This window comes from Tachysurus fulvidraco, chromosome 13 (genome assembly GCF_022655615.1).
Source record: "Tachysurus fulvidraco isolate hzauxx_2018 chromosome 13, HZAU_PFXX_2.0, whole genome shotgun sequence".
In the NCBI taxonomy this organism is placed as follows: Eukaryota; Metazoa; Chordata; class Actinopteri; order Siluriformes; family Bagridae; genus Tachysurus; species Tachysurus fulvidraco.
The window spans coordinates 15,884,850-15,906,030 of NC_062530.1; the positions used below are offsets into that span (position 1 = coordinate 15,884,850).

General features: G+C 38.0%; 2 protein-coding genes across 3 annotated transcripts; one reads left to right on the forward strand and one right to left on the reverse strand.

The window, feature by feature from the left end:
- Window positions 1–105: 105 nt before the first annotated feature.
- Window positions 106–10,541, forward strand: ighmbp2 (immunoglobulin mu DNA binding protein 2). 2 transcript variants are annotated; one of them, XM_027161335.2, is made up of 16 exons: window positions 106–244; window positions 832–918; window positions 1,042–1,211; window positions 1,760–1,955; window positions 2,040–2,137; window positions 2,235–2,398; window positions 3,198–3,398; window positions 3,564–3,711; window positions 3,823–3,997; window positions 4,666–4,848; window positions 4,990–5,108; window positions 5,208–5,302; window positions 5,426–5,549; window positions 5,645–6,490; window positions 7,918–8,117; window positions 8,338–10,541. In XM_027161335.2, exons 2-16 carry the CDS (start codon window positions 842–844, stop codon window positions 8,533–8,535), a joined length of 2,994 nt encoding a protein of 997 aa, XP_027017136.2. In that variant the 5' UTR covers window positions 106–244; window positions 832–841; the 3' UTR covers window positions 8,536–10,541. The 2 variants fall into 2 exon arrangements, with proteins under 2 accessions (XP_027017136.2, XP_027017135.2); XM_027161334.2 differs by lacking the exon at window positions 106–244 and adding an exon at window positions 509–665.
- Window positions 10,542–10,684: 143 nt separating this feature from the next.
- Window positions 10,685–19,850, reverse strand: rapsn (receptor-associated protein of the synapse, 43kD). The gene is made up of 8 exons (XM_027161342.2): window positions 18,902–19,850; window positions 15,896–16,234; window positions 15,191–15,349; window positions 14,225–14,323; window positions 13,568–13,690; window positions 13,387–13,440; window positions 12,949–13,148; window positions 10,685–11,306 (listed from the first exon to the last, which is right to left on the reverse strand). The coding sequence occupies exons 1-8, from the start codon at window positions 19,163–19,165 to the stop codon at window positions 11,234–11,236; spliced, it is 1,311 nt and encodes a 436-aa protein (XP_027017143.1). The 5' UTR covers window positions 19,166–19,850; the 3' UTR covers window positions 10,685–11,233.
- Between the last annotated feature and the right edge of the window lie 1,331 nt (window positions 19,851–21,181).

The following is a 21,181-nucleotide window of genomic DNA, read 5'->3' on the forward strand; positions in this document are numbered from 1 at the left end:
TCATTTTTACTAATTATAGTTTATTTTGTGGAGCATGCATTAAAATAACAAAACAAAACAAAATATTGGTATAACAGAAGTGTGGTAGGAATGAAATTCCGGACGGACCGATCCCGATATGGAAACAGACATGACAGTTCGATTGAATACACGTTTGGAGTCGACTCAGTTGCAGTCAAATTGATTCCAGGTGTCGATTCCATGCACTCATTTCTTAATGTGTCTACAATAAAATACATTACAGGTTGGTGGTCTAATAAAATGAACTGTGCAGTATTAAAGATATAATATACTATTACATTAAAAAACTTTTTATTTACTTATTTTTAAATGTTTTTAGGACACCATGTCACATCAGTTAATTTATTAAATACTAAATGTAATTAAGGCGATAAAAAAATCAACAGATTTTGACCACTACATGTTTAAATATTGGTCGATAATAAATTAATTGTGGTACTCAAAGCTTCAGAGTCGACTCTTAATTTCCCATTGATTATGGGATTCGAATCTACTTGTTTTTAGAATCGACTCCTACCGAAGGAGTCGATACTAGCTCTGTTGTGTTGCACCAGGACCAGATATGTGTCTGCTCACAAAAAATACCTTTACTAACAATCCATAGACATTTTCAAATAATCATTTCTAGACGTGGCGACTGAACTGTAGGTTCATTATACTTTCTTTCATTGTTGTCTAATTTGGTTATTTTGTAAAAGGAATATAACTAACTTTGCTAGCTAGCTAATCTATAATGAGGGTAATGGTGTCTGTTTAGCTTCACCTTCCTCTATGTTTTTATTTGATTGTGTTGTCTTATCTATGTGTCAGTGTCAGAGAAATGGAAGTTGAAAGTTTCGTTTGTAAAACGCTTGAACTCTTGCAAGAGGAGAGAGAAGCTGAGATAGAAGAAACAAGGTAATCCAGAGACTCTAGCTGTTCTTTGGCAAGACTTTGCTCTTAATTGACAGAGTTAATGTGATACGGATTTTGGTATTGTGTCTGTATTGTAATTGTGTCTTGTTTTTTTTTTTTTTTCAGGGCATGGCAAAAGAATCTGTCACTAAAAAATCTACAACAGAAAGGAGTATGCTTGCTGAAACTTCAAATTGGAAGTCAGAGGACAGGAATGCATGGTAGACTTCTGGTTTCGTTTGAGCCTCGGAAAAGTATCGGACCTTCACTTCTTCCCAGTCACGGTTTCGGACCTGGTGAGGTTTTATCCTGTGATAATTGTACACAGTGTTGGCATTATTTGAAAAGGTTTGAAGGGGAATTTGCTGACGGATTTGTGAGTCTTTGTGATCCTAAATGAAAAGATTTTATTGCAGAGTTGTGGACTCGATTAACACGACTTGACTTGGACCCATCACAAATGTAACTTTCAACTCCAACATAATCAAAGAAGACTTGCAACTTGACTTTGGTCTTGTTCACATCAATGAATTGTGACTGCACAACAAAACCAAAGATTAAAATTGATCAATAATCAATTATTCAAGCAGATAGACAGCAAATGAACTTGCAAGAGACAATGCTAACCCTAACCCTAACCCTCATTCCTCTCATCCCTCATCAGCCCCTAGACCAACACTCATTGGTTCATCATGCATTTCCATTTATGAAAATGTTTTCATGCTTGTAGATTAAGACCTGTAATCAGTAATGCATTACATTTCCTACTGAATTCAGAATAATACCAAAGCTTATTGCATTTTGTAGCATTTTGTCTTAACTGGTTTGTTGGCTCTTGTTTCAGGAGACATTGTGGGTCTTTATGAATCAGAAGGATGCAGTCAGCCTGATCAGCTTTGCTCGGGTGTGGTAACCCGTGTGACACAGGCATCAGTAACAGTTGCTTTTGACGAAACACATGATGGCCTCAACCTGGAAAGTGATGGACTATATAATATTATGAAGCTTGCAAATGATGTAACTTATAAACGATTGACTCGGTAAGTTGCCTGGTTTCATCTGTGCTTTCTGTTTGTCCAGTTTACGCTCTGGTAAATAAAAATCATTCTTCTGTTTGTTTGCAGTGCTTTAAACTCTTTGAATGGATACAGAAGTGGTCCTGCTGCACATCTAATAAGTGTCCTCTTTGGCAACTCTGAGCCTGGAATGTTGTTACAGCAGAGTAAGTCCTCTTTTTTCATTAATACCTCTGACAAGGTTTTCCCAGGTAAATATGGATCAGACAATGTACAAACGAAAGTTCTCTTTGACTTGCTCAGATGATTTAGAGTGGATTAATGCTGGATTAGACAGATCTCAGCAGGAGGCTGTTTCATTTGCACTCGCTCAGAAAGACGTCGCTATCATACACGGACCACCGGGGACGGGAAAAACCACAACTGTGGTGGAAGTTATTCTACAGGCAGTAAAACAAGGCCAGAAGGTACAACCAACATGTTCTGGTAGTCATCTATGAAATAATAAATAAAACATTAAAAGAATATTCAGGTTTTACATGCACTCCCTCAACCAGAACCTCTGGGCTTTCACACTAGCAAATTATTCTGAAAAAAGCAAGATTTGCATGAAAAATGGTAGAGAGAGAGCTGTCATGTGCACTGGGAAGCACATCACTGTACTGAACCCAAGAATACCTGTACGAGGTGATTTGAGTTTGGTTGCACTGGAACTGAGCTGCGATTCTCGTGAACATGAACACAACTCAGGTCCGCAAACCCGCCTGTTCAGAAAGTAAATTAACCCACGTTATCTGATGACCGCACCATTAGTTTCTATAACACATTCACCATGAGAGGCAGGGGAACACTGTGGAACACAGAAGATGTGATGTGCCTTACTACGCATAATAACACCAAAATAAAGTGAAAGAAAAAACAATTGCCAGTCTCTATATGCATTGTGTTTTCTGTGTATTTGTGATGTAATATAAACACCAATGCAGCAGGGTTTGATTAAATCAAGTGAGTCTGTAACTAGACCAACACTATAGAGAGCACTGGAAACAAATCCCACTAACTGTCCATCAGTATTAAAAAGCTTTATTTATTTGATTAGTTAAGGTTGACACGGAAGCCCTCTTTCTCTCCTGCCCTTTCACTCAAGTTATGAACCACATCCCAGCTCCCTAAAAAGCATTTCTTAAGCTCTGCGGTGAAGGTGAAACTAACAAATTTCAGTTGGTTCATTACTTTCTAATGATCCACTGATGGTAATCTCTGCAGGTTTTGTGCTGTGCTCCATCCAACGTGGCTGTGGATAATTTAGTGGAGCGCCTGGCTAAATGCAAGGCTAAGGTCCTGCGCCTAGGACATCCAGCACGTCTGCTAGAGTCGATCCAGAAACATTCCCTGGATGCCGTGCTTGCACAGAGCGACAACACCAACATCATCGCAGATGTCCGAAAAGACATGGATAAAGCCTTTGTAAGCTTCAATTTTTTCCATCACACATTTAATATAGCATTTTTTTTGTTGTTGTTTAAACAAAATGTTCTGGTATGTGATTCTATCCCTTGTTCAATGATATAACTTTATTAATGTATTGTGACAGATACTAAATGTAATTGAAACCTATTTATCTGGACATAGAGTCAGATAAAGAAAGTACGTGACAAAGGACAGAGAAGCAGCCTAAGGAGAGAAATAGGAGAACTGCGAAAGGAACTAAAGAGCAGGGAGGAGATGGCTATCACCCAAATCCTGAAAAGAGCCAGTGTTATTCTGGCAACTAACACTGGTGTGTAGTACTGTACTATTGTATAAACCTCTAATATTTAAACAGCCAGTCGTAGAGAATATGGGCCTTCCTTTGCCTTTCAGGATCTGAAGTAATATTTGTCACACACAGGAGCTAGTAATGATGGTCCACTGAAGCATTTGCCAAGCGAGCATTTCGACCTGGTGGTGATAGATGAATGTGCTCAGGCTCTGGAGAGCAGCTGTTGGATCGCACTGCTCAAAGCACGCAAGTGCATCCTGGCGGGAGATTACAAGCAGCTGCCACCCACAATTAAATCTCAGAAGTATGCCGAGAACCTAACTTTACGCTTATATTTCATTATGAAATCCTTTATTTTTCAAATGTTTTGTGGTATCGGACAGAATAATGTAAGAATCCTCTTACCGACACCTTACTACACTAACATATACGCTGGAAAAGAGGTTCATTGAATTTACTTTATACAAATGCGTACATCATTTCAACGTGATTGATTTGAGTGACATGAGACAATTGATTTTCATATATCTAACATGACATCACCCAAAATGCAGCTGTTTATTAAGAGCCATGTTACCACTTCACTATGCTGTAAGTGCCTAAATTTAAAGCTACAGTTACATTTCACAGCAGTGGAAATATCCTCATAATATTTCACAACATACCTGCCTTATATTATTACTATATTAATTGAGCACACTCCCTCTACATCATTTAATTTAGTAATTAGAAAATTAAGTTTAATAAATAGTAATTATAAATTAAGTGTAATAAAAGGAATGAAAACCTTTATTCGAAAATTGTCTGACAAAGTGTATATGTGTATATATATATATATATATATATATATATAGTCACTTTTAATAAAAACTAATAATTATAGAAGAGCATGATGATCTTTTTTTGTGCAACTACAACTTCAAACAATTCTGAAGCAATTTTGAATTTATTTTCCTCCTCTGGATGTAACAGTGCAGCTGCTAAAGGTCTGTCTGTGAGTTTAATGGAGCGGCTGATTCAGAAGTACGGAGACTCGATAGTTCGAATGCTGACCACTCAGTACCGTATGAACAGTGCCATTATGCAGTGGGCGTCAGAGCAGATGTACCAAGGAAAACTGACCGCACATCCTTCAGTCGAGAAACATTTATTGAGGTATGTGCTTAAATATTAGGTCACATCCACAGTACAGCTAGAACGCTACTGGAATTGTAACATTGTTGTCTGGTTTAGATTAGACATAATATCTCATTGTTGCTGTTAAGTGAAATTTCTTTTTTTTTTTTTTTAAATCAGAGGCCTGGCTGGTGTATCTCATGTTGAGGAGACCAGCATACCTTTGCTTTTAGTTGACACTGCTGGCTGTGGTCTTAATGAAATGGAGGACACAGATGAACAGTCGAAAGGCAATCAGGGTAATAATCAGATATTATGCCTTTCCGTTATTATTTGCTCGCTTGATATCACATAGTTGTACATTTGGACTAAACAATTACTGTGTAACTTTCACTCAGGTGAAGTTGATATAGTGGCTCTTCATGTGAGAACCTTGACTGAGGCTGGAGTGCAGGCTAAAGACATTGCGGTCATTGCACCTTATAACCTACAGGTAGAAGATGCCTGTCTGGACAATTATAGAGATTGTTTTTTTTCTTGAAGAAATTTGCAAATATATTTTCCTGTTACATGATGCATTACTTTTATGTAGTAAACCTCTCTGTTTATGTTTCAGGTAGATCTGCTAAGACAGAAGCTCTCAAATCAGTACCCGGACCTGGAGATCAAATCTGTAGATGGCTTTCAAGGCAGAGAAAAGGAGGCAGTGTTGCTGTCCCTGGTTAGATCTAATAAAAAAGGTGAGCAACTAGCATATGTGCAACTACTGAATAACAAGAGGAATAGGATCTAAATGATCAGCACCTCATTTGAGTGTTTCACTTTGGTCCTGCAGGAGAAGTTGGATTTCTTGCGGAGGACAGAAGGATCAACGTGGCTGTAACACGTGCCAGACGTCAGCTGGTCGTGGTATGCGATTCCCAGACTGTCCGAAACCATGACTTTCTCAAAAGCTTGGTTGACTACATGTCTGAGCATGGCGAGGTTCGCACCGCTTTCGAGTACTTGGAGGACCTGGTGACTGAAAACTACCACTGTGATTTTAAAGACCAACAAAATAACATTAAAGCATCTTCCAGTAAAACAAAGGCAGGAAACCAACAAGGCAAAGGGGTTGAGAAGAAGTGCAATAAAGTCTTTGAGAGAAAAAGCAAAGGAAGTGGTCAATCAGAGGATGATTCCAACGTTGGCAATAATCTAAAGTCACGCCTTTTCAAACCAAAAGCAGACAATCAGGTTGAGTCTCAAATTAAGAAAGAAGAGTTGCGGCAGCAGATGCTTATCTTCCTGGACAACCAAAGTCAGGCAGAGCTTCAGTTTCCTTCCTCTCTGAATTCACATGAACGTCTGCTGGTTCACCAGATCTGTGAGGAGCTGAAACTCAAGCATGTGAGCAAGGGAACAGGAAAAGAGCGCCATGTCACCGTTTCCAAACCAGTGGCAGAGCCAGAGAAGAGACTGGAAAAGGAATCAGAGTCCACAAGTGCAGAAATCCAGATTCCAGAGGAACAAACAGAAAGAGAGTCCAACAAGCAAATAGTGAAGCCTGCTGTAGATTTGAAAAGCTTGCATTTAGAGCGTATGCGCCGGGAGCAAGAAAAACGGGAGGAGAAAATTCAGAGCAAAAGACTAGAGAGAGATCTTAAAGAAAGTAAAGGCTCATCCACAAAGAAGAACAAAGGTGTGACAAAGTATTCACCCCATTGACCTTTTCCGTGTTTTTGTAGCATTATGAAATGACCTCAATTGTGAATTTTACTACTTGATTTGTCTAATGACTGAAAGTGCGAAGTAGGTTTTATTGAAATTTGTTGGTTGCTTACGTATTCACCCCTGAGCCAGAACTGCTCTTGCCTCTGATCGTAAATGTAAGTCACCCGGGACATCATTTTCTTGCCAGTTGAACTTGGCAGAATGTCATAAGCTGTGTCAGATCAGATGGTGAGATACAGCTTTTGAGTCTTGTCACATATACCTAATCAGAATAAGGGCTAGGCCATTAAACATGTTCAGGTTCATGCTTAGGCTCATTCTCCTATTGGAAGGTGAACCTCCACCTCTTTTAAATCTCTTGCAGACTGAAACAGGTTTTCTTTGGGGGTTTATCTGTGTTTGATTGCATCAATCCCACTTCCCCATAACATGATGCCATCATGCTTCACTGTGGGAATGAGCTTGTCCTTATGAATGCCAGTGTTGGGTTTCCACCAAATAAAGTATTCTCTGCCAAGACCAAAAATCTTTTTCCCCCACATGTTTGCTTAGCCTCAAAAATGTCTTTTAAAAAAAAAAAAAAAAACTCGTATGGTTTATTCTGGCTTGCAGCTCTCCCATAAAACCCAGCTTTGTGGAGGGTTTTGTGGAGTATACGGTCGTCCAGTGAACAGCTTTTCCCATTAGAGCTGCAGCTCTCTTCAACTCCTTCAAAATTACTCATGGTCTCTTGGTTGCTTCTTTTTCTAAAATCCTCCTGAGATGATTACTGGCTTTTGGTGGAAGCCCTTGCAGTGGGGAAATAATTATTTGATCCCATGCTGATTTTGTAATTTTAATCTCTTACAAAGAAATGAATAGTCCATAATTTTTTATGGAAATTTTACTTGGTCAAGAAACCCTTGTGAGCAAAGTCAAATTCCAAATGTCTAAAATCAACCTAGCATAAAATTTCAAGACCGTTAATCTCTTTGTAAGGGGGTAAACTTACCAGCAGGGATCAAATAATTATTTCTTGCCCTGTTTTTAATGGATTGGATGGTGCTCTGTAGTATGTTCTTTTCTCTTCATTATTAGTCATGTTCCTAACAAAATCTAGGAGTATTTCAGGAGTATTTGTATATTAAATTGAGATCATATGACACTTTATTTGCAACTAATTATATCACTGGAATTTTGCTAATTTTATGGGAAATTTTGTTGAGATTGATGTCATATCATTCCAGTTGTCCATATTTCAGTTTCTGATTGTAAAACTACAAAATTTAGTAAAGCTCAAGGGCGGTGAAGATTTCTTCAAGACAGAGTGTTTAATATTATCTCTTTGTTCTGGGTTCATTCTCTCCACCTGTTTATGTAACATTAATATTGTGTCATTGTGCCTTTCTCTGTTAGGAAAGGGGAAAATGAAAGCAGGGGCTGTGGACATTGCTGCAGCTGCTACAGCTGATGATGATTTTGATGCACTCGTTGATGCTGTGGTGAAAGCAGAAAGCGTGTGTAGCTTCATGAAGTGTAAAGCCAGTGTGCTCACACTGGGGCAGCTGTGTGTCTACTGTAACAGACAGTACTGCCTGAGTCACCACATACCAGAGGTAGCACATGCTTTAATGACAACATTCACAGTAATAGTATACTTCAGCCAAAATGCTAACACTGCTAATAATAAATAAAAACTACCAAAAGGTCACATCCCATTATTCTCCTGAGAGCAGGATAACTGGTCTCAACTATTTTTTTATTCATTCATTTACTTACTTATCATTCATAATGTCCAGTGTTGCATCCTGCTATAATCAGTTTATTATTTTGTAGGTCCATGGATGTGGAGACAAAGCAAAGGCACAGGCTCGTATGAGAATAAGCAAAGAGGGAGTGCTGTATGCCGGCAGCGGACAGAAGGATAAGTCCATCGATCCAAACAAAAAAGCATACCTGCAACGCAAACTAGACTCTAAACTTAAAGACATGGCATGCCAAAGAAAATCCAAATCAAAAGATAAAGAACACTGAGTAATTCAGTTCTGCTTTATAAAATGTATATATTCTAATTAAACGAAGGAAGTATTGTGTGTTTCACAGAAGTAGGATACAAATTAAATGTTAATTTGTCAACCTTATGAACCTCCATATGGTTAGCGCATCGCTGATGTTTTTTTCTTCATAATCACACATTGGTGTGCTTTTACAGCATTTGGCAGACACCCTTGTCCAGAGGAACTTACATTTTATCATACAACTAAGCAATTATTAATTAAGGGCCTTGCTCAGGGGCCCAGCAGAGGCAAGATTGTGGCCCTGGGGTTCAAACTCAACCTTCTGGTAGTTAAGTTTTGGTAGTTAACCACTATGTTACCACATCCCACAGCTTATTGCTTATTACTGAGGAACAGTTTAAGTAGTGCTAGGTTCGGGAGTAACAGGACATGCAACAATTAAACAAACAAGAAGACATGTACAATACATGTAGTAGCTACACTTACTTCATTAAGAACATCTGTACAACTGTGCATAAACTCACGAAGATACAGGCTAGCAGCTTCAGTAATGTTCACATCAAACATCAGTATGGGAAAAGATGTGGTCGTTACTCTTGGTGACAGACAGGCTGCTTTAAGTATTTCAGAAAATGATGATTTTCTGGGATTTTTACAGATTGGTTTAAACCAGATTGGTTAAAGCCAACAGGAAGTATACAGTAACTCTAATAAGCACTATTGAGGTGGATGTGCTACAAAAGCAGCACTTTGGGGTTCTTTCCAGTCAGCCAAGAACAGGAATCCCAGGCTAAAACTAAAGACTAAAACAGACTAAAATCCTGGTCTTTATCCAATCTTTCATTTCTGTGATCCTGTGTCCACAGTAGCCTGAGATTGTTTATGGCTGACTAGAGTGAACCCCAAAGTGCTCCGAGTTCTTATTGGTGTTCGAGGACCCTTCCTGTTGGCTTGAAGCAATCTGGTAATTTTCCTCTGTCTTCTCTCATCAGCAACTAGCTTTTAACCTGTGACTGCCTGACTGTATGTATACACTGTGCTGCTGCCAAAGGAATAGCTAAATATATAACGTCGTAAATACGTAGTTATTCCTGATGAAGTGCTCAGTGTGTGTATGTCGTTATGGAAAAAGAAGTCATCAATTGTAGCAAAAAAATTTTATTGCAATTTCATTATTAAAAAAATCCATTGGATATGTCTGAAGGAACATTCTCATACATTTAACAGATATATCTGATCCTAAAGCAAAAAAAAAACATGCGTGTGTTGTAAAGAATAAATGGAAAGAGGTAGATTTGTACTGGGAGTTGACAGAATATGAAATTGCTACATGTGATTTGTTAGAAAGGAAATTGGACAGTTTTTTGTTATTTTGCGAACATAGAGTAGAACTAATAATAATTTGAGCAGTAAGAAAAAAAACAAAAACAAAAGAGCAGCAGCATCTCACATTGCTCCCATATAGTTACAAGAAATGACTTGTTTTTAAGAGTAGCTGTTCAACACTAATCTTTAATTCACCAAATTGGTGTCTTTATGTTACCTGTGTGATGGAGAACTACTATATTTTTCTGTGTGACTGCTGTTTAATATGCATCTGATTTGTAATGAGCTACCTATATATTTTCTGAATATAGCATGCATGCGTACATAGCTTTGTTAAAAATTTGCTATTTCAATGAAAGCGCTGTTGTGGGCAGGTAAAGCAGGAGAAAGCAATCATGCAGTTGTGAAATGATTCTACGCTCTAGTCCCTAATGATCCCATGCTTTTTGGACAGATTTTTAAATGGCTCATGAAGGGTTGTTATTAATGTGATATGGTATGATTTTGTTAATAATATGTGCCTTGTTAATTGTGGAGATCAGTTAAAAAAAAAATATGCAAAGGGATCATCAATGGGACTGGGATTAAGCACCACTAGAGCACACATCTGGTATAGTTAACATTTTTAGTATAAAATGGTATTTTATTTTGTCAAGAGTAATAATAAAGGAATAGGAATAAAGTGTTAAAACCCCAGCTGGCTGCATTTGATTTTACCATCATTGTAATCATCGAACCGCCCTGAAACAATTGACAAACGAGTTACTGACAATATTTTCTGTCGTACAAAGTATATTCAGTGCATTACCTATACCCCCAAGTTCAAAGGTTTAAATGTATATGGTTTGTTAGAGCTATATACAGTAGCCAGGCAATAATCATATATTATTATAGTATGAAAACAATCAGAATCAATTCTACATTTTTCAATTTACAGATGGCAAACGTGGCATGACTTAATAATTCAAATCCCACCTGAATCCATGAAAACATGATCCATGCCATATAGCCAGTATACACTGACATAGCAAGATGATATGTACTGTATAGTGACCCCTTAGTCTCATATCCAGTTTTTTTTGTTGTTTTTTTTTTTTTTTGTACGAGTTGTTGCTTCCAGCTAGCCCACTAAGGCGAACACAGATATCAAGCGCTCTCCAAAGTCTCATGGCACGAACTGTACACTTCTGTGGTTGGAGCTCTCCTTTATGGCTTTTTCCATTTGTGTTCAGTCTTGATATGAATTCCAGGTGAACTGAACAGAGTGGAATTGAACACACTCCATTTGTTCTATTTTTGTGTCTCCTGGTAGAGAACAGTTCAGTCTTGTTCTCAAATGGATCCACGTCGATATGTCACTTAGTCCAGAGAAGAACATCACATCCACCTCATACAAAACCTGGCTTCATGGATGAACGGCGACATCTTGGGCATCCCTGTGTCCCATTTGTCTGCAGACACCTGTTTATACAAAAAATGTTAAAATAATCACATAAACAGCTATTTAAAATGATCTTCATAAGGGATTACTGAGCACAAACCACATCATAAACATGTCTTACAATGTCATGCCCAGTTGGCTGGTATAAAGTTTTCTGTAATGACATTTTAGGTTGCGTGCCAATTTTATGTTCTGGGTATATTTTATTTTAAATATGTTAAAAAAATAAAAATAAAAAAAGATATAAACTCACCAGCTTTTTAGAACACCTGTACACATGTATATTCATGCAATTATAAGTTATAACTGTTATAAGTACTGATCAGAAGCTGGACCACTGCTGGACCCTTATGCAAGGCCCTGCTCAGTTGTATGAATTAGATAAGTCTCTCTGAATAAGGCCATCTTCCAAAAGCTGTATATGTAAATGTAATTATCCAAGAAGCCAATCATACATGAGGCACAGCACAGATACAGGCTTCAGTTTAAGGAGAATTAAAGCTTAGTATATGATTTGTCATGGTAGGTAGTCCCCTTGCCTGTATGCATTTTAGTAGAATTCATGATTTTATGTTGTTTTCCTGATAAATGTTAAATGCTAAAGAAAATGGTAAATGGACCAGTTTTAGAAACCGCTGCTCTCCTGGGACATTATGCACAAAAGACTATAGAGTTTAGTTCTGATGGCAGATATATCTCACTGATAAGAGAGATCACTGACAATCAGACTGACAATAAGCCTATGGATGCTCAAATACGCACTCTTTACAACCATGGTGAGCAGAAAAGCATCTCAGAATGCACAACAGTTCAACCCATCAATCTTCCACTGTCCAGTTTCGGCTGACTGAATCGAGAGACACAGATGTACAGATGTTTCTATAAAAATGGAGTACATTTACATCTGTATAAAGACATTAAGGCTTCACCTCAGGAACAGTGTCCTCACATGAACAGCATCGTATCATGTTCTCATTAACATTTTAATTATAGTTTTAAATCAGTGCTCCTAATCCTGTGTATCCGTGTTGGAATGTAACAATGGCAATGAGTGTAAACAAAGGTTAGACCAGGCCTGGACTCATGTTTCTCTCACAAGTATGACTGTCATGGATTTGAAAAGAATGAACCGATTCATATGTAACTGTGTGGAAATGGTTTAAATAAAGGTTACATGTACAAAGCGAGAAGAAAGACTCTACATCTACAAAATGTATCACTCACTTTTATTAGACATTATTATTGTTGTTATGTATTATAAAGTCTGCATTAAAAGACGGATTATGTGACAATATTATTCATATGACCCATATGATAATAGGTGGGATGTGGTATTTGATTAAGGTGTTTGACTATTGCTCAGAAGGTCATGAGTTTGATTCCCAGGGCCACCAAGCTGCAACCCCTGGTTCCCTGAGCAAGGCCTTTAACCCTCAATTGATCAGCTGTATAAATGAGATAAATGTATAAACAAACACATCAACATAATATATAGAGCACATGGCCATCAGTAATATTGATATGACACTGCCACACTGTCATGACAATCAGTAATCTCAGAAAGTGTGTGTTCCGTGACACCTTTATGATGCAATTATGTCAGTCAAAAAATATTTCATAGTTCAGTGTACTTTTGAGCATGAGGACAGGACAAACACATACTTAAGGTGAAAGATGTGAGAGCAAGGCAAAGCCTGGAGCTGCTGGTTCCTCTCCCCGATTGACTCGCCACACATGCCACAGTAGAGCTCCAGCTCTTCTACACATTGCAGGAACTTCACCACGTGCTCTCTGAGCTCATCCTGCTGCTCCCTGCTACGGTAGATGCCCTCTAACAGGCAGTGTACCTTTAGAGAACACAGCTGCAGAAGAAAACGTGGGACAAAGTAAAAGGTTTTATATGCTGACTCTTATCGCTAGAAAGCAAAGAAATCTTTTTTGTCTGGGATGTCTGTGGTGAACATGTAGTGTATACTGAAAGCATATTGACCAAACTAAGAAAAATGTAAATGAATAAACTGATTCTCACTGTGATGAGAAGTAGACAATAAATAAAGATCATTTGTTTAGCCAAATCATTGCAGGATTTGCATAACACACCTTGTTTCCTGTTCCATCTGCTAATTCGTCTGCACGCTGAAAAGAATTCAGTGCCTGGAAAAGAGATAAAGATGTCAGGAATGTAATAGTTTATGTATCTTGGACATAATATAAGTGTTTATAGATGTTCAATATTATTGCATAATGTTTTTATATGCAGATTTTCAAAGCACTTCATCACCTTGTCCAGCTCCTTCTGCTGTAGCCAACACTTGCCCACTCCTAAGTGGATGGCTGCTTGTCCAAGGCGGTTGCCAATCTCTGTCATTATACACATTGAAGACTCATAGCGAGGGAATGCTTTCTGAGAAAAGAAAGAAAATTATTAATCTTCACATAAACTATAATGTCCATGCTTCAAGCTGGAGTTCTGTTTACTGCCTGTGTGGAATTTCACCTCCCCCCCATGTCTGTTTGTCTTTCTGCTGCACTCTCTGTGTTCCTCCCACCTTCGAAAAACATGCTGGTAGATGGATTGACTATTCTAAAATTGTCTCTTAGGTGTGAATGAGTGTGTGAAGGTTTGTGTGAATGATGCCCTGAGATGGTCGACCTGTGTTCTCAGGCTAAGCTCGGGATCCACCATGAATAACTAGGAGAAAGCAGTTACTGCAGATGAATGAATGAATGAATGAATGAATGCAGTGTTCATTGTGGGGTTGAGAATGAGCATCAGAAGAAATAAAACATTGATAAATAAATAACAAGGATAAATTTAAGTTCTACCTTGTGATCTACCTCTACTCAGGAAGAACTTTCTAACATAATTTACAAACTGCAAGTCTTTATATGCTGAAGTCTGGAAGTGTTTCAGGTTTCAGAGCTGAAAATAGCTTACATCAACATCATTGCGGCATCGATGAATATCTGCAAAATTCAGGAGACACATTGCTTGCAGAGGACGATCTCCATGCTGCAGAGCTATCTTCATTGATTCCTGGGAGTAAAAGCAGACAACAGACATTTACTCTTTTTAAGTTTACAGGAGCATTAAATATATATCAAACACAACTCTTTTTCGAAGTACAGCCCCATGCCAGTTGCATAACAGCTGAAATACGATCATAAAAGTAAAGTGGAATGTGCTGCTCTGCCGTCACTCCCTGTATTACTGCAGTGCGATATTCACAGTCCAAGTCAATGACTCTTTGTTGCACTGCTTGTTAGGGTAAGGAAAATCTCCTTATGACGACTTTAACATAGTAGAGGGCCCTTGGAATATTTTTATCCACCATAGTAAACTAGGTTGTCTGGCACACGACTTACAAACAGCTGCATCTGTCAGTTGTTGGACCCCTACTGAGATGTAGCCATGCACAAAAATGTGGAGTGTGTCATCAGAGTTGGAGTTGAAACTGTGACAAAGCGCCAGCTAATCTTCAGGTCTGATATAAAGTCTAGTAGATTTACGATTTCAATGCTGTTGAATTGTATTAGATTATCTAACCTAACAAAACATTATTAATTCACTGATTCAAAGTGGAAAAAGTAAGATTTTCATGACTTCCTTGAAATCAGAACCCTCGTGTTGTTTCGGATTAAACAGGTATTCATTGTAACGGACATTATTCACCAGTAGCTACTATTAATCATCCAGTAACTACAGTGAAACTCATTTAAAAACGCAGTAAAGTCTGGACCCAACAGCATGTCTTGGGAGTTTAACAGATTAACAGTTATATCCTAGAGTAGCATTTGATCTCACTTGTTCTTTAATTTGAATAAAAGTGTCTGCCAAATGAATCAATGATTGACACAAAGATTTCCACATGAGCTCTTACTAGAAACCTCTACTAGTGCTTACCTCACAGCATTCCATAGCATCTGGCAGACGCTCCAACTTCCTGTAGGCCACTGACATGTGGTACTGGCTCATGGCACGGTACTTGAGACTCCAGCCTTTCCCATAGTCATTGACAAGCTCAGCTGCTTTGCACGGAAAAAACAGGGCCTTCTCATAATCCTACAAGTGCAAAGACTATTCGTGAACAAATATCACATGGTAACACATTAAATGAATGAATGAGTATCGAAATCTACTGCAAAAACATAATGCTAGGATGTTGAAAATGAGCTATTTTTATATTTTCTATACTGTGGCAGTCAGTGACTTTGACACATGAGTACATTCTCCACATGCCATTTCATCATAGACTCATTACACCACACCATTCTGGGTATCCGGAGGATTAAACTCTACAAATCTCCAGTGTCAAGGTGAGTACAGAGGTCTATATCTGGACTGGCCTGCTGGATTTGGCTTGTCTTCTGTTACCCTGTGTGTTGCATGTTGGCGGTTTCTTACAGATACGTGCTGTGAGTTACCGAGTGAGATCAGATTAGTGGAAGCTTGAATGTGACCCAACCTTTTACACTACTGGTTGTTCAGGGAGTTAATAGTTGTGAAACTACATAGCATGCTACACATGAATCATTTAATTTAGTACAAAGACAGGTCAAAACATAATAGGGTATAAATTTCACATAGTATCTGACAGATACGCTGTACCTTTAAATGAATATAGAAGCTGCCCAGGCTGCAGCAAACCCTGCACTCCAGCATCTTGTCATCGTTATTGTGTGCATACCGTAGAGCCTTTTCATAACTCTCCAAGGCTTTCTGAAAGACACTGAGGCCCAGGAAGGCATTGCCCATGCTCAAACACACTTGGCCATTGAGCTGCAGGCTCACAGTGGTGCCTTGCATGTTTAAGCAGGTCTTGCAGTATGAAATAGTCTTCTGAAAGTCGCAGAGCTTCTCGTTGCTGCGGGCAAGGTTCAGGTAGCCTTCGGTTAGGTAGTCTGGGTCCTCCATCTCTCGTGCTGTATCGATCTGAGCTAGGGCATACTGATGTGTGTGTGTTAATGGATAAGAAGATGACAAAAAAGCATTATATAATTATTTGGTTATAATTACTTAATAATTTATGTTTACAGGTTTGATCACAGGAGTGTATGTTCATACATATGGTACAATTATTCGTATTATTCATGTTATCAATGAGTCAAGCTGTTTAGACTTGACTAATCATTACATGTACCGTAGGGAACTTTTTTGGGGCCGATATTTTTTTCAAGTTGCTCAGTAAGTGTGTTTGCAGTTTGTAAGTGATTTATAGATTTTTATGAATGCTGACTGGGAATCCTAATCCGAAAACCCCTAATGTACCATAAATGTGGTGCCAGTACCAGTTTTTAAGATTTCAGATGCATTTACTGCATTGAATATAACTTATAATAGAATCTTCTAGTTTCCTGTGGCATTTACTTCATATTGTTTGAGCACTGTAAGTCGTATCTGCGTTTTTAACATTTCTTTTCATTATCAGTCCACACACACACATACACACACACACACACACACACACACACACACACACACACAGACACACACACACACACACACACACACACACACATAATCATAATTTCTGCTACTCTGTTCATCACTTTTGTTTACGTTGTTTAAGAACATTAGTGTGCGAGTGAAGTCTACACTAAACTTAGCAAAGCATGTTCCTGTGAGTAAGGGGGTTTATGTCAACAAGATATCCTGAGTTGGGAATCATATATCACAAGGCTCTTGTTACCGTTTTCCTTCGGAAGCCACAAATTTAAAATAGCTCTTCAAGATTTACTTTAGATATATCACAACATGTTATCCAACTTTAATTCATGTTTCTTATATATATATAATATATATAATATATACGTGTGTGTGTGTGTGTGTGTGTGTGTGTGTGTGTGTGTGTGTGTGTGTGTGTGTGTGTGTGTGTGTGTGTGTGTCTTTAATAGGAACGCACTTATCTAAACTATATTATATCTAATCTTGTGCTGGCTGCAAAATGTATAAATTAATGCAGATACAGGTCAGTAGCTTCAGTTAATGTTCACATCAAACATCAGGAATGGGGAAAAATGACATGATGTGTGTGACTTTATCTGTGGATATTATGTTGTTGCTAGATGGACTGGTGTGAGTGTTTCAGAAAGTGCTGATATCCTGGGATTTTCACACACAACATCATTAAGAATTGACACAGAACAGAGTGAAATAAAAAAAAAAAAACATTGAATAAGTTTTGTGAGTGAAAACACCCTGTTAATGAAAGAGCTCAGAGGAAAAATGGTTAGATTGATTTGAGTTGCAAGAAAGTATAGTAACTCAAAAAAGCATTCCTTCCAACCATGGCGAGTATCCCAGCATGCACAAAGCATTGACCCTTGAGGTGGAAGATCATCACACCGTGCTCCACCTCAAGGCACCAACATTCATGCTAGGATTCATGTCACAGAGCTCACAATGTTCCTCATTTCTGATGTTTGCTGTGAACAGTAACTGAAGCTCTTGACCTGTATCTGCATGATTTCATACACTGTGCCGCTGCCACACGATAAGCTGATTAGATGACTGCATGAATGTACATGTGTACAGTACATGTGTTCCTAATAATGTGAACAGTAAGTTTATATACACTGGCCTTCAAAAGCTTAGAGACTCCTGACAATCAGCAGTTTCTTTGTTGGTTTGTAATCTTTTGATCATATGAACAATAAAACAGATTTATACAACAGCACAGAAATAATAACAACTCAAACAATATATTCATCCAAAAGTCCTCTTTAGCAGTGCTTGTATATCTGAAACCTTTCAAACCTACTCTAACCATGACAAATCACTTAGGTCAGATTGCAGGCCATTACATTACAGATAGCACTATCTCTTTCCTTTCCAGCTATATCAGATTTTACTGAGATAGTTTGTGAGTTTCCTGAGGATTTCCTTAAACCGCCTAAACAGGCAAAAAAAGTGTGGAAGCAACATTAACTTCATTAAAAAAACTTTACAAAACAATGAAGAATAATTTTACTTGTGGCTGTAGTGCAGGTAGTCCTATAGTGACTGATTCTTTTCTTTATTTTTTTCAATTTTGCATTAAAAATGTAGTAAAAGTGCATCTATATTTATACAGTATTCTGTTTCTCAGTTTCAGATGCTCCTGATGGTGAGATTTGATAAATTAAGTGTGTTAAAGTATCTATAACTATAAAAACTGGTCACTGGTTCTGTCAACAACAGATCAGTTCGATTCTACATTTTGTGACTGAACGCTGCTAAACATATTTCTTAGATGTTTGTGTGTTTGGTTGAATAAAATGTTCAAACCAAATTATTTAACAGCATAATCAAGGGAAAAAGTAAATTTACGATTTATTTTTAGATTTTTTCAGTGATGATATTTGAGTCAGTCTGTCTAACATACATTTATTTATAATACATGTATTTATAATATGCATTAGCCTTCTGCTATCAAGCTACATCAATCTCTTTAGCAAGCTATTTAGCTAGAATTAGCAAATACATATATTCCCATTTTAAATGATAACTATCTATAATAAAAATAGAAAACTTTATATGCTAGTCATAGTTATATCATAGTAGTATGATTATCAATAGTCATAATAATCATATTCTCTAATAAAGCGTTATAAAACCATGAAAATTGTAACATACCTTTAGCATCTCTTTGTATTTCCCCATCTCTGAATGTGCTGTGATCAGGCAGCCTAAAGCTCTGAACTTTCCCCCAGGATCTGTAGTCTTCTCCAGAACCTTCATCCAGACATGTAGAGCTTTCTCTGTCTCATTTGACTGGTAAAGTTTAAGCCCTTTCTCAATCTGCTGCTTTGTTTGGTCCTGGCCCATCTTTATTAACATGTGCCTCATAAAAAAAAATCCTTTACCAGCCTCTTTGGTTTTCAGAAAAACCAAAAGCATACAATCCCTTTCCGTCGCTGTTTGGGCGTAGGAGCAGATGAAAGACAGACAGGCCTCTGCACCCGCCAGCCTCTTTAATCCACCGTGCTCAGCTTCGGGTGCAGAGGCAAGAGGAAGAGGATCCACTACATTCAAGAACCCCAAAGCCAAGTCTATTCATCGCCACCAAAAAACTTGAGAAAGACAACAAGAATCTCATCTGTGCTGCTCAGTTTAAAGACCAGACCTGGATCTTCTTAACAGGCCTCCATAGAAGCTTCAGACTACTCCAGTGACGTTTGAAGACACTGAAAACATACGTTCCACTCCAAGGTGCTGGCAATGATCTCCCAGAATATCTACTCCCTCCACACCCCAGAGGGAGGAATTCTGTATCCCCTGCCCTCCCTTTCTTTACCTCTTTCCTCCCTCCCTCTCCTGGTCTGGCGCTGTAGCAGATGGCCTTGTCAGTCTGGACCATGTGTCCCTGCTGGAATCTAGCTTCAGTCTCTGAAAAGACCCAAGGTCACAAAAGACGCCTACATGCTTCGCCTCCAACCTTGAAATCAACCCTACAACACCTGAAGATGTTTTTTAATCAGACATCAACATCAGAATTGGTAATGAAACAGGAAAGGCCCTGCAAGATTTTGGGCTCGGCAAATGAGAAGCTAAAAACAGACAATCATTTTGTTACATTAAAACTGAGCAAATAAAACACTCCGTACACTGGCTGGTGTGTTTCTGGGGGTGGTCCTTGTGCATATGTGCCACCCCCACCCCCTGTGCCCCCTGCTCTGGTGTCAGCAACTGATGCTTAGAATAGTTCACAAAGTCGGACATGGTATTTGTCTTGAGTTACAGTATCAACGCTTCTTGAGACACATCAATGGGATCGAATGATCAAGTTCTAGCTGTCCAATCCTCCTTCCTTTCCCTTCAGCTTGCTTCGGGGATACAAATAGGCACTTTTAACACCTTGCCATTCACAACTTTGTGAGTCACACCAGGATTATAACACAATTGCTGTAGGTTTGATGACCAAGACAATCCCAAATACCCTCAATAGCTAGGATTGTTCTCATTTGTCTGTATGAATATCCCAGATTTTATAGAATTAATAATACACTTGCCATATAAGCATTTTTTTTAATATTTACTTATTTGAAAAATTTGTCTCCAGACGTCTATGGATATGTTCGTTAGAAATCAATTACTTTTAATTTAATTTTTAATTACTTTTAATTGTGCTGGATCTTGTGTCATTTTAATTTAAGTTTTATTTATATTATATTAATTAATTAATTAACATTTATATTAAAGGAATTTTAAGCAAGGATCCGAGCAGCTAAAATAAGTAACAGTGTTACCATAAACTGTACCATCACTGCAATGTTAGATGATGAAGGGAAATTGAAGCTTAGCATTTAGGAAATAATTACTTCCATGTGGATTGTGGATAGAATGTGTTTAATTTTATATTTCATGTATTCTCAATATATACGTTTATTAACTGTTTTCTAAGCTCTACATCATGAATAGCAGAATATTAGCCTATGTAACCAGAGATTTTAGAAATTGCTTCATACACCATTACACTAACCGGCACTTAAATTAACACACACTGCTCAGAACCTGTTGTGTTCCATTTAAACTACAGTGAATCACAATAGAGCTTCAAGATGACGTTTTTATGTGTATAATGATCCATAGTTTGGAGAGAACTAGGAGTCATTATTGCATTCCTAAGTTATTATTAGGCCACATCAGATAAGATTGAATTTGATTTTATTTACATAGTGCATTTTAAAACATGAAGTGCATTTTAGAATCCAAATAAAGATTTAGACGGAGCAAATGAGACGCTACTAAGGAAGCATAAAGACATCACTTGAGGATGAGGTTCCCCTTTGAGTCTGGTTCCTCTCAATTCTTCCTTTACCATTCAAGGGAGTTTTTCCTTCCCACTGCATCCTGAGTCACCTCAGACTTGCTCATAGGGGATAAATACATACACATTTAAATATATCTAATATT